General features: G+C 45.7%; 1 protein-coding gene across 13 annotated transcripts in view; it reads right to left on the minus strand.

Moving 5' to 3' along the window:
- LOC129865839 (neurexin-2-like) overlaps positions 1-14,297 on the minus strand; it is a 1,012,026-nt gene that overhangs the window by 560,775 nt on the left and 436,954 nt on the right. For all 13 annotated transcript variants that reach the window (XM_055938878.1, XM_055938873.1, XM_055938874.1 and 10 more), the window contains one exon: positions 5,538-5,699. In XM_055938878.1, coding sequence (XP_055794853.1) covers positions 5,538-5,699 — 162 coding nt within the window. The remainder of the gene's footprint in view (positions 1-5,537; positions 5,700-14,297) is intronic.

Here is a 14,297-nt window from a genome sequence, read left to right on the forward strand (position 1 = left end):
GCAGTGATGTTTTGAGGCTGTTGCTGGGTAACACGGACTTTCAACTCCCTCCCAAGATTTTCTATGGGGTTGAGATCTGGAGACTGGCTAGGCCACTCCAGGACCTTGAAATGCTTCTTACGAAGCCACTCCTTCGTTGCCCGGGTGGTGTGTTTGGGATCATTGTCATGCTGAAAGACCCAGCCACGTTTCATCTTCAATGCCCTTGCTGATGGAAGGAGGTTTTCACTCAAAATCTCACGATACATGGCCCCATTCATTCTTTCCTTTACACGGATCAGTCGTCCTGGTCCCTTTGCAGAAAAACAGCCCCAAAGCATGATGTTTCCACCCCCATGCTTCACAGTAGGTATGGTGTTCTTTGGATGCAACTCAGCATTCTTTGTCCTCCAAACATGACGAGTTGAGTTTTTACCAAAAAGTTATATTTTGGTTTCATCTGACCATATGACATTCTCCCAATCTTCTTCTGAATCATCCAAATGCTCTCTAGCAAGCTTCAGACGGGACTGGACATGTACTGGCTTAAGCAGGGGGACACATCTGGCACTGCAGGATTTGAGTCCCTGGCGGCGTAGTGTTACTGATGGTAGGCTTTGTTACTTTGGTCCCAGCTCTCTGCAGGTCATTCACTAGGTCCCCCCGTGTGGTTCTGGGATTTTTGCTCACCGTTCTTGTGATAATTTTGACCCCACGGGGTGAGATCTTGCGTGGAGCCCCAGATCGAGGGAGATTATCAGTGGTCTTGTATGTCTTCCATTTCCTAATAATTGCTCCCACAGTTGATTTCTTCAAAGCTGCTTACCTATTGCAGATTCAGTCTTCCCAGCCTGGTGCAGGTCTACAATTTTGTTTCTGGTGTCCTTTGACAGCTCTTTGGTCTTGGTGGAGTTTGGAGTGTGACTGTTTGAGGTTGTGGACAGGTGTCTTTATACTGATAACAAGTTCAAACAGGTGCCATTAATACAGGTAACGAGTGGAGAACAGAGGAGCCTCTTAAAGAATAAGTTACAGGTCTGTGAGAGCCAGAAATCTTGCTTGTTTGTAGGTGACCAAATACTTATTTTCCACCATAATTTGCAAATAAATTCATTAAAAATCCTACAATGTGATTTTCTGGATTTTTTTTTCTCATTTTGTCTGTCATAGTTGAAGTGTACCTATGATGACAATTACAGGCCTCTCTCATATTTTTAAGTGGGAGAACTTGCACAATTGGTGGCTGACTAAATACTTTTTTGCCCCACTGTATTCAGATATTACACGTTTCCAATTTTGTCAGAAAGTCATTTTAATTTCAAGTTAAAGTCTACTGTTAGCTAGCTAGCTAACGTTATGTGTATGATCGGTGTCATAATATTATTCGCATCTCAGAGCCATTTGCTTTGCGAGGTATAGCCTAATGTTAGCTAGCTAACATTGAACCTGGTTGGTTAGGTACCTGCAGATTCATGCAGGGTAGTAACGTCATGAGTTGGGATTATGGTTCATTGTTTAGCTAGCTAGCTACATGTCTTAACGAAAGAGTCCACCATGCAAGTATGCATTTCAGTAGGGCGAGTAAAATGGTCAGTGAGCTGTTCTGTCATTTGTGTTGGAAGTAGATAGCAAGCTAGCCGACTTTAGCCATTTAGCTTGGGTGCTTGACTGCTGTTGTTAGGTCAGCTAGCTAATGTTACATGTATGATCTGTGTAGTAATATTATAAGTATCTCTGAGCCATTTGCCTTGCTAGTTATAGCCTAATGTTAGCTAGCTAACATTAAACCTGGTTGGTTTGCTACCTGCAGATTCATGCAGGATAATAACGTCATGAGTTGGGATTATGGCTAATTGTTTAGGTAGCTAGCTAGCTACATGTCTTAAAAGATTCCACTATACAAGCAACCCTTTCAATAGAATGTTAATGATGTCGCTGCAACAACTGCTGATATACGTAGCTGGTAAAATCTCTCTGGCTATCTACTCCGATTTCAGAGCAGTCTCGTCTGAGTGTGCCAGAGCAGAATAACTGCGCAATGTGCGCAGAAAAAGTGCACATTGTTGCCAGCAGCACAGTCGCAGTCACTAACGCTCTGGATAACATGAAACCAGCCTAACCAGCTCTGCTAGGGCCAGCAAAATGGTCAGAGTGAGCTGTTCTCTCATTTGTATCTGGAAGTAGCTAGCTAGCTAGCCAACGTTAGCCAGTTAACTTGACTGCTGTTGTTAGGATAGAACGCTCGGATCATACCTTAAAGAGATGGGTGGAGCTAAAGCTTAAGAGGGTGTGAACGATGCTGAATGGGTGTAGACAAGCAGTGGTCTCCAGTAGGTGTACCAAAACATTCAAAGGCCATTTTGTCAAAAGTGAGGTTAAAAGTTGATCTACTTTCAAAGTAGAATTACTTTCCCATTGTTCCTCAATTGTAGCATATGATACAATTTTTTAGCCTCTTTTATCCAATGTAAAAAACACCATTTCAAATGTTGCTACATAAGGCCGAATCGATCCGGTCTTTCACAGATGGTAATATGGGGGAAAGAGAGTTCACAAGTTGAGTGAAGGAGAAATTGGCAGAGAGGAAGACAGATGGTAATATGGGGGAAAGAGAGGTCTCAAGTTGAGAAAAGGAGAGATGGCAGAGAGGAAGACAGATAGTAATATGGGGAAAGAGAGGTCTCAAGTTGAGAGAAGGAGAGATGGCAGACAGGAAGACAGATGGTAATATGGGGAAAGAGAGGTCTCAAGTTGAGAGAAGGAGAGATGGCAGAGAGGAAGACAGATAGTAATATGGGGAAAGAGAGGTCTCAAGTTGAGAGAAGGAGAGATGGAAGAGAGGAAGACAGATAGTAATATGGGGAAAAGAGAGGTCTCAAGTTGAGAAAAGGAGAGATGGCAGAGAGGAAGACAGATAGTAATATGGGGAAAGAGAGGTCTCAAGTTGAGAGAAGGAGAGATGGCAGACAGGAAGACAGATGGTAATATGGGGAAAGAGAGGTCTCAAGTTGAGAGAAGGAGAGATGGCAGAGAGGAAGACAGATGGTAATATGGGGGAAAGAGAGGTCTCAAGTTGAGAGAAGGAGAGATGGCAGAGAGGAAGACAGATAGTAATATGGGGAAAGAGAAGTCTCAAGTTGAGAGAAGGAGAGATGGCAGAGAGGAAGACAGATAGTAATATGGGGAAAGAGAGGTCTCAAGTTGAGAGAAGGAGAGATGGCAGAGAGGAAGACAGATAGTAATATGGGGAAAGAGATCTCACTCTGTCCTCTCTCTCTCTCCTATCTCACTCTCTCTCCTATATCACTCTCTCCTCTCTCACTCCCTCTCTCTCTCTCTCTCTCTCTCTCTCTCTTCTATCTCACTTACTCCTCTCTCTCAATCTCTCTTCTTCCCTTCATTGAATATCTTGCTCCTGGAGGCTCCTGGCCAAGCGTATCAAAGGCCTTTCGCGCCACTGGTAACTTGAAAGCACAGCCACAGCCCTGACACAAGACTTGTAATTCTGCCCACAGTATTGACCAACAGGATGAAACGGCCTACAGTCTGAAAGCAGCACATTTCTCTCTCTCTCTCTTTATTTCTTTCTTTCTTTTTCCCTTCCTTCTCTCGCTCTCCTCTCCCTCTATGTCTCTCCTCTCCCTCTACTCACTCTCTTTTCTCTTCCTCTCTCTCCCCTTCTCTCTCACTCTCTCTCTTTCCCTCTCTCTCTTCATTCGCTCCTCTCTCGTTCCCCTCTCCTTCTCTCTCTCTCTCTCTCCACTCGCTCTTCTCTCTTTCCTCTCTCCCTCTCCCCCCTCTCTCCCTCCCTCCTCTCGTATTTCTCCTTAATTCACGTCTGCACGGTCTTTTCTCTCCCCCTCTCTCTCTCCCTCCTCTCGTATTTCTCCATAATTCACGTCTGCACGGTCTTCTCTCCCCCCTCTCTCCCTCTCCCCCTTCCCTCCCCCCCCTCTCGTATTTCTCCTTAATTCACGTCTGCACGGTCTTCTCTCTCCCCCTCTCTCTCTCCCTCCTCTCGTATTTCTCCATAATTCACGTCTGCACGGTCTTCTCTCTCCCCTCTCTCTCTCCCTCCTCTCGTATTTCTCCTTAATTCACGTCTGCACGGTCTTCTCTCTCCCCCCTCTCTCTCTCCCTCCTCTCGTATTTCTCCTTAATTCACGTCTGCACGGTCTTCTCTCTCCCCCCTCTCTCTCTCCCCCTCTCGTATTTCTCTTTAATTCACGTCTGCACGGTCTTCTCTTTCCTCTCTCCCTCTCCCCTCTCCCCTCTCTCACCCCTCTTGTATTTCTCCTTAATTCACGTCTGCACGGTCTTCTCTTTCCTCTCTCCCTCTCCCCTCTCCCCTCTCTCACCCCTCTTGTATTTCTCCTTAATTCACGTCTGCACGGTCTTCTCTTTCCTCTCTCCCTCTCCCCTCTCCCCTCTCTCACCCCTCTTGTATTTCTCCTTAATTCACGTCTGCACGGTCTTCTCTTTCCTCTCTCCCTCTCCCCTCTCCCCTCTCTCACCCCTCTCGTATTTCTCTTTAATTCACGTCTGCACGGTCTTCTCTCTTTCCTCTCTCTCTCTCCCCCCTCTCGTATTTCTCTTTAATTCACGTCTGCACGGTCTTCTCACTTTTACTTTGAATCCTCTCTTCCCCCATTTTTTTCATTTGTCCTTTTCCCTCTTTGTATTTCATTATGCTTCTTCACCTTCCCTTTCCCTAATTTCTACTTGTCCTCTGCCTCCTTTCCCTCTGGGAATTGAATGTATCATCATCAGCATCTTCATAAGACTAGGATTGCTTTGGGAGGATGATTTGAAGAGGGAATTTCCCAAATAGCAGCCAAAACAATGAAAATGTAATTACTATATGATTCATTAAATCTGATGAAACAATAATGACTTATTCAATCAGAGAACGTTTATAAGGAAAGTATTGCTGTCCTATTCCCATCTGTTCCTCTATAAGTAATTTCATTGGAGTGGTCTTCTTCTAAGCTTGTTGAGTTGTGGCTTGGAGCCTAATTGGGGACATTTTTTGTTCATACCAACTATGGGGATTTATCAGTCTACTTCCTCTTAGAGTTAGGATAATAACTTAGCGTCCCTGAGACAATATCCAGCCTGTTTATAGGGGGAGTTATGATGCATCTAAAAGCAGGTCCTAGACCTCTCACACACACACACACACACACACACACACACACACACACACACACACACACACACACACACACACACACACACACACACACACACACACACACACACACACACACACACACACACACACACACACACACACAGACACAGACACACACAAGCCCACATTACATCTGTGTGGACAGTTTGTGTACGCGAGCAAATATGTGTGTGTGTGTGTGTGTGTGTGTGTGTGTGTGTGTGTGTGTGTGTGTGTGTGTGTGTGTGTGTGTGTGTGCGTGCGTGCGTGCGTGCGTGCGTGCGTGCGTGCGTGCGTGCGTGTGTGTGTATGTGCATGTCTGTGTGTATGTATGTGTGTGCCTGATTCCCCCCTCGATCCCCAGTACTGAACCAGAGACACTCACGTCTTTGAGGCAGCCCATGAAGTTGTTGCTGACGGGTGATCCGGGCAGGTCTGCAGTATTGGGACTCCCCCCAATGTAGAAGAAGTCATCTGATCCCAACATGGTATAGTCCTCCTGGGTATAACCAGTAGTGGTCAAAATACCATCCACTGATATGGTCACCTGGTACGGGCACGGCCCAACAGACACAGGTAGGTATAGAGGGATAGATAGATGGAGAGAGACAAAAAAGAGAGAGAAAGAGTAGAGGAGTGGAGTGGAGGAGGGGAAAGGAAAGGAAGAAGTTGGATTAAACACTGGCGGTAGGCGGGTCTGTCCCCTACGGTGGGACGTTACTCGTTAACGATTGGTCGCGTTTGCGCAGCTCAGAGGGGAGTCGCTCGGGAATGCAGTTGCTGGGGTTGACCACTGGGACGGCACTGTTTTCACTCTCTAATAACAGGTGTCAAGGGCATATTATCTGACCACTTTACAAACTGCACCACTGATAATATCCACACATTGTTAAATGCATGCCCTTGTAGGGTCAAACAACTGATAAACCTCAACTCTTGACTATTCTGTCTGCGTTCCCAGTCGAACATAACCTTAATCAAGAGAATCGGGGGATAAAAATAACTTTCTTTGAATATTTAATTGCCAAAAGTCGCGTCTTTTGTGTGAGGTTCTGGGTGTGAGCGGTATCTTTGATCACTGACAGAGTGGAAACCACCCGGCTGAATCAAACGTGCACCGCCAGGAGTCTGATGGAGGGGAGATACCGCCGACTGAGAAGAGAAACACGGCTTTGTTTTCCTTTCATGGAACGTAAAAAGGCGGCAACCGTCTGTTTTAAAGGCTCCCCCAGGCCCTTCGGGGGAAGATTGTCAGTTTTTGACAGAAAGGCACCAGGCGCGTAGACATATTAATTCCCTCTGTCTACAGAATGTTAAGTTCTGGGTCTATTCATCAGTATTTCCAAGACACCAAAATATCCTTCAGTTCATAGTCACTGTGAGTTGACCTTAATTTGATTTGCGATGAGAGGGGGACTCTTTAACATGTAACACCAGGCTCTGCCTTAGCTCCAGACTACTCAGGGTGGGGGAGGAAATCAGACATGAAATCTGTCCAATTGAAGTTACTATGTAGTGTGAATAGATAAAAATACCCCATTTGCCTTATAACGGACTTATACATTAGATGTGGTGTTTATAATTAAATGTCCAACCATTATAATAATGAATGTTTTGATGCCTGTTTTGATGTCTGAGGAACACTGTAACTGTGTTTGCCAGGAGTTTTGTGGAAACAGATCAGTGTTTTGCCAAGTGACTCGATTTGGATCTGATACAGTCCGATACTAATTTAATTTATAGTGTAATTTAGACTAATAGTCCTGGCTGGAGTTGCTACGACGCTCTCCAATCTTTAATTTGACATCTGTTGCTCCACATACACACTGAACCACACACAAACCAACAGCCCTGCTCTGGGTTACAATGAACAACATTACATTTCCACAGTACAAATGCTTCATACTGGGTGTATAGGTTGTTTGGGATTTACTGTACTAGTCTCTGATCCAGGCTGATTGGAGGTGGTAGAAAACAGACAATTATTTTCTTCTTTATTTTCTCTTTTAATACAGTAGGGGAGAGTGGGGTAAGTTGAGCCAAAGGGGTAAGTTGAGCCACCCTTGTTTCTAGGAAACCATACACAAAATTAATAGTTTGACCAAATATTTACGAAGAGGTCATCATTTAATGGAGTCTGTGAAGAAAGAAACCACATGGAAAATGTGGGGAGCAAGTTAGGTAAAGAAAACGGATTTTCACAAAGTGAAACGTATTTATCGTGTTAGAGGTTTCATGATGCTTGTATCTCAACCAAAGTAGATACTTTTAAGATTGTTCCATACATCAGTTGGGATCTCTATAAGCTTCAATATGAGGTCCTAAACCTAGTATGAAAGCACATCCTTGTTTGCCTTGGGGTAAATTGAACCAATGTCCATGGGGTAAGTTGAACCAATGTCCTTGGGGTAAGTTGAACCAATGTCCTTGGGGTAAGTTGAACCAATGTCTATGGGGTAAGTTGAGCCAATGATTGAGCCAATGGCAAGTTGAGCAAATTGAAGTGTTTTCTTCCCAGGTGTAATGCAAGGTATTATCGCTGGGATTTGAGGTAATATCAAGGCCTGGCCTATGTTAAAAGTGTTTTTAAAAAGTACAAAGTGTTTGTTAGGTGTTAAGCCTGTGTTAACATATGCTTAAAATGGATGTGTTGAATTGTGTTTGGGAAATAAAGATAGACATGATTTTAAAAAGGTAGTGGTAATTATTCATTCAGTACAGACATTTGTAGATGGTTTAACTTACCCTGTCCTGTGGCTCAACTTACCCCATACCCGGGTAAGTTTAGCCAAAAGACCACTTTGTTTTGGACAAGCTATGTTTTTAAAACTGTAATGTTTACATGCGTTCAGATATTTTCCATGGATAAACAACGTCCTGAAATATATGTCAAATCAACTCAGAGTTTATTGATCGCTAACACAGCTTTGCAGATGTTATCGCAGGTGCACCCAAATGCTTGTAGATAGGCATCACCAGCCTGAATTCAAACTAGATTACACACATCTACACACAATACCCCATAATGACAAAGTTATGTGTTTTTAGAAATGTTTGCTAATTTATTGAAAATGGAATACATAAATCTAATTTACATAAGTATTCACACCCCTTTGCCATGAACCTCCAAATTGAGCTCAGGTGCATCCAATTTCCTCTGATCATCCTTCAGATGTCACAAAAACTTAAATGGAGTCCACCTGTGGGCAATTGAACTGTTTGGACATGATTTAGAAAGAAACACACCTGTCTATATAAACTCCCACAACGGACAGTGCAGAAATAATACCATGAAGTCCAAGGAACTGTACGTAGATCTCCGAGGTATCTATCTGGGGAAGTGTACGAAGACCATTTCCAAGAGCACAGTGGTCTAAATCAAAAAAATGGAACGACCCAGACTCTGCCTAGAGCTGGCCGTCTGACCAAATTGACCAACTGGTCAAGAAGGACATTGGTCAGGGAGGTCCCCAAGAACCCTTTGACAGAACACAGTTCTTTGGCTGCAAGGAAGAATGGGAGAAAATCCCCAAATCCAGATGTGCAAAGCTGATACAGACATACCCAAGATGACTCAATGCTGTATTTGCCGCCAAAGGTGCTTCTACAAAGTATTGACTCGGGTGTGAATACTTATATAAATGAGATAATTCTGTTTTTCATTTTCAATAAATGGACAAATATTTCAAAAAAACATGTTTTCATTTAGTTATTACGGGGTAGTGTGTATAGATGAGTGAGGGAAAAAAAGCTATTTAATCAATTTCGAATTCAGGCTGCAAAAACAAAATGTGGAATAAATAAAGGGCTTTGAATACTTTCTGAACGCACTGTATATCGATGTAGACATCTTTGTTAGAAATAATACAAATTTTCCATTGAGGGAGTGATGCTGAATGTCTAAAATGGCTCAACTTAGCCCACTCTCCCTTACCTGTAGGTTGATTTTGAGTATCTATTGAATCGGTTTTGTCGATAGTTTCCAATATTCAAAATGTTCTGTCAATTGAGATGAATTGTAGCCTACGAAAAGTGAACTTTTAGATCAAAATATTTATTCAGCTATGTTTACCAATCAAATACTTTAGACATCTCCATACAGACAACTCAACGTTCTGGCAAACGACTGGTTTATAATAACAGTTTCCCCTCATCACAATCAATAACCGACCAGTTGAGTACAAAACTGTGAATACCAACCAAGCAAAAAAATCTATGTCCATTCAACTTTTCTAACTTCACCAACACTTCATTAAACATTTATACAAATATGCCTGAGTTGAAAGTGAAAACCATGATGCCTCGCTCTTTTGAGGTCCTGAAAATCAGCCCTGACAACAACTGCACTCCAAATGTCTCGTCCCCAGCAGAGCGCTTGGCTATTCCTTTTAATTTGCTCCTTTTAGTTTTTTTTAACGTACTTCCCTCTAAAACAGGGCAACCCATTTTTATGTCTGCTGTCACTACTTGAGGAGAATATATAGAGGTCAGTTTTGGCTGCGCTTATAGGAGACGTGGAAGAGGAGGTGGTGCAGGTGGAGTTGGGCACATCCCTGGTCTTCCTGGGGATGCAGGGCTGTCGATATGTTCGCCTGAGGGCAACTTCTATGGAGGGGGAGGGGTCCTGTGGGGGGAGGAGACTGAGGGGGGAGAAGGGAGGAGGGTCAATGTTACCGGCTATCAGTCTTTCGAGAAGAATCATAGCCCAATTGGCCCAATTGATTCCAACACAGGAGGTTGGTGGCACCTTAATTGGGGAGGACGGGCTCTTGGTAATGGCTGTAGCGGAATAATGGAAAGGGTATCAAATACAAATACATGGTTTCCATGTGTTTGATGCCATTCCATTTGCTCTGTTCCAGCCATTATTATGAGCCATCCTCCCCTTAGCAGCCTCCACTGGATTCCAAGTACGAGTGACTTTGACACACGCTAATAAAAAAACAGGGATCCATCGAGATTGAGTTCTCACTCCACGAACAACACAACCTCTTCTTGGCTGTTATTTGAACCCATTTCCAGGACAGAATAAGATACCAACTGCAGCAATTAAGGCAGTTTTGGCAGCGGGCCCTGTGTGTTTAGCTGTGTGGTGGTTGTCGGTGTAGCGCTACGCTAGCCTGGCACTGGGTCCAGTAGTTAGCATCATTAGAGGGCCGTTAATGGAGGGAGCGTCAGCCAGCTGCCAGCCACCTGTGAGGATTACAGCTGAAAGAGGAATATAGGAGATTAGCACTGGTTTTGGCCCCATCCCTCTCTCTTTCTCTTCCTCTCTCACCGTTTTGCCTGCCCCTCTGTATTCAGAGCCTCTCAGATCACCCATTCATGCAAGAAAAAGTAACAAGAAGTAGTTTCATTGTAGTCTCCATTTAACTATGTTTAAAAAAAATACTGTTTCCTGGCAATATACCTAAATGTGTTATGCTGTTAATTGTTCCAAATTGGTTATCTCCATTTTTCCAGGTGATAAGATATACATTTGAATCAGGGGATCTGGCTTTTGGCCAGAGCAAATGTCTACAGAATATTAAGGACAGTACTGGAGGTATTGCCTCAGTCTTCAGCTCAACAGAATATTATTGTCTGGCTTGATGATGCTTATAGTTGCATCATCATCCATTGGTCGTCATCATTCATTTGCCCGAGACAAACTGGTGATGACATCACAGCTAGCTGCTGGTTCAAAACAGTTTAAATACTACTAGAGAGTATGTGTCTGGATATTTCTCTTGGGCCTTTCTTAGTTTGTATCTCTGAATGTCCATTTGTCTGGAATCCAACAGCTCTTTCATACACAGTGTAGTCAGCCCCTCTCTCTGCCTGACCTAAAAGGAGATGGAAAATTCAGCATCGTCACAACCACAATCTGAACTCACCATCTGTCATGTAACCTGTCACTATCCCCTATTTCACTCTCTCCATCTGTCTCAGACAAACACACACAATGCTGTGCATGTAAACACATACAGTTGAAGTCAGAAGTTTACAAACACTTAGGTTGGAGTCATTAAAACTCGTTTTTCAACCACTCCACACATTTCTTGTTAACAAACTCGTTTTGGCAAGTTGATTAGGACATCTACTTTGTGCATGACACAAGTCATTTTTTCAACAAATGTTTACAGACAGATTATTTCACTTATAATTTACTGTATCACAAATCCAGTGTGTAAGATGTTTACATGTACCTGTGGATGTATTTCAAAGCCTACCTTCAGACTCAGTGCCTCTTTGCTTGACGTCATGGTAAAATAAAAAAAAATCAGCCAAGACCTCAGAAAAAGAATTGTAGATCTCCACAAGTCTGGTTCATCCTTGGGAGCAATTTCCAAACGCCTGAAGGTACCACGTTCATCTGTACAAACAATAGTACGCAGTATTGTAATGTCCTGACCAGAGTTCTTATGTGTTGTGCTTGTTTTAGTGTTGGTCAGGACGTGAGCTGGGTGGGCATTCTATGTTGTGTGTCTAGTGTGTCTGTTTTTGTGTTCAGCCTAATATGGTTCTCAATCAGAGGCAGCTGTCAATCGTTGTCCCTGATTGAGAATCATATATAGGTGGCTTGTTTTGTGTTGGGATTTGTGGGTGGTTGTTTTCTGTGTCAGTGTTTGTGCCACACGGGACTGTGACGGTTAGTTTGTTTTGTTATTTTTTATTTGTATATTGTTTTCATGTTATTAAATCATGGAAACTTACCACGCTTTACATTGTTCCTCCGATCCTTCTCGCCTCTCCTCGTCCGATGAGGAGGACGAAATAGACTGCCGTTACAGAACCACCCACCTAACCCGGACCAAGCAGCGTGGCAACGGGCAGCAGCGACAGCAGCAGCGGGACCAGGAGGAATGGACATGGGAGGAAATCCTAGACGGTAAAGGACCCTGGGCAGAGCCAGAGGAGTGTCGCTGCCCCAAAGCGGAGCTGGAGGCAGCGAAAGCGGAGAGGCGGCATTATGAGGCGCTAGCAAGGCAAAGCGGGGGGAGGCTAAAGGGGAGTGTGGCGAAGTCAGGTAGGAGACTTGCGCCTACTTCCCAGGCTTACCGTGGAGTGAGAGGGCGTTGTACTGGTCAGACACCGTGTTATGCGGTGGAGCGCACGGTGGCCCCAGTACGCGTGCTTAGCCCAGTGCGGGCTATTCCACCTCGCCGCACTGGCCGGGCTAGAGTGGGCATCGAGCCAGGTGCCATGAAGCCGGCTCAACACATCTGGCCTCCAGTACGTCTCCTCGGGCCGGTGTACATGGCACCAGCCTTACGTAGGGTGGCCCCGGTTCGCCAGCATAGCCCAGTGCGGGCTATTCCACCTCACTGCACTGGCAGGGCTACGGGGAACACTAAACCTGATAAGGTTGGGCAGGCTCGGTGTTCTCGAGCTCGTGTACTCCTTCACGGTCCGGTATATCCGGCGCCACCTTCCCGCCCCAGCCCAGTACCACCAGTGCCTACACCACGCACCAGGCTTCCAGTGCGTCTCCAGAGCCCTGTTCCTTCTCCCCGCACTCGCCCTGAGGTGCGTGCCCTCAGCCCAGTACCTGCAGTTCCGGCACCACGCACTAAGCCTCCTGTGCGTCTCCAGAGCCCTGTACGCACTGTTCCTGCTCCCCGCACTAGCCTTGAGGTGCGTGTCTCCAGTCCGGTACCACTAGTTCCGGCAACACGCACCAGGCCTACTGTGCGCCTCAGCAGGTCAGAGTCGGTCGTCTGCCCAGCGCAATCTGAGCTGCTTGCCTGTCCAGTGCCGTCTGAGCTGACTGCCTGCCTAGCGCCATCTGAGCCATCCGTCTGCCTAGCGCCATCTGAGCCATCCGTCTGTCCCGAGCCTTCAGAGCCGCCCGTCTGTCCCGAGCATTCAGAGCCGCCCGTCTGTCCCGAGCCTTCAGAGCCGTCCGTCAGCCAGGAGCCGCTAGAGCCGTCCATCAGTCAGGAGCCGCTAGAGCCGTCCGTCAGTCAGGAGCCACTAGAGCCGTCCGTCAGTCAGGAGCCGCCAGAGCCGTCCGTCAGTCAGGAGCTGTCAGAGCCGCCAGCCAGTCAGGAGCTGCCAGAGCCGCCTTCCAGTCATGAGCTGCCCTCCAATCATGAGCTGCCCTCCAATCATGAGCTGCCCTCCAGTCATGAGCTGCCCTCCAGTCATGAGCTGACACTCAGTCATGAGCTGCCACTCAGTCCGGAGCTGCCATTAGTCCGGAGCTGCCCTTCAGTCCAGAGCTGCCTCTCTGTCCGGAGCTGCCCTTCAGTCCGGAGTTGCCCCTCTGTCCTAAACTACCTCTCTGTCCTGAGCTACTTCTCTGTCCTGAGCTACCTCTCTGTCCTGAACTACCTCTCTGTCCTGAGCTACCTCTCTGTCCTGAGCTGTCTCCTAAATCTAGGGTGGACCTTTGTGAAGGTTCCTAGACCAGGGTTGGGGGCGAGGGTCGCCACTCAAAGGACGCTAAGGAGGGGGACAAAGACAATGGTGGAGTGGTGTCCTCATCCTGCGCCGGAGCCGCCACCGCGGACAGATGCCCACCCAGACCCTCCTCTTGAGTTTTAGGGGTGCGTTCGGAGTCCGCACCTCAGGAGGGGGGTACTGTAACGTCCTGACCAGAGTTCTTATGTGTTGTGCTTGTTTTAGTGTTGGTCAGGACGTGAGCTGGGTGGGCATTCTATGTTGTGTGTCTAGTTTGTCTGTTTCTGTGTTCAGCCTAATATGGTTCTCAATCAGAGGCAGCTGTCAATCGTTGTCCCTGATTGAGAATCATATATAGGTGGCTTGTTTTGTGTTGGGGATTTGTGGGTGGTTGTTTTCTGTGTCAGTGTTTGTGCCACACGGGACTGTAAAGGTTAGTTTGTTTTGTTATTTTGTTATTGTATATTGTTTTCATGTTATTAAATCATGGAAACTTACCAAGCTGTACATTGGTCCTCCGATCCTTCTCGCCTCTCCTCGTCCGATGAGGAGGACGAAATAGACTGGCTTTACAAGTATAAACACCATGGGACCACGCAGCCGTCATACCGCTCAGGAAAGAGATGCGTTCTGTCTCCTAGAGATGAAAATACTTTGATGCGAAAAGTGAAAATCAATCCCAGAACAGCAGCAAAGACCTTGTGAAGATACTGGAGGAAACACGTACAAAAGTATCTATATCCACAGTAAAACGTGTCCT

Source organism: Salvelinus fontinalis, chromosome 11 (genome assembly GCF_029448725.1).
Source record: "Salvelinus fontinalis isolate EN_2023a chromosome 11, ASM2944872v1, whole genome shotgun sequence".
NCBI lineage: Eukaryota > Metazoa > Chordata > Actinopteri > Salmoniformes > Salmonidae > Salvelinus > Salvelinus fontinalis.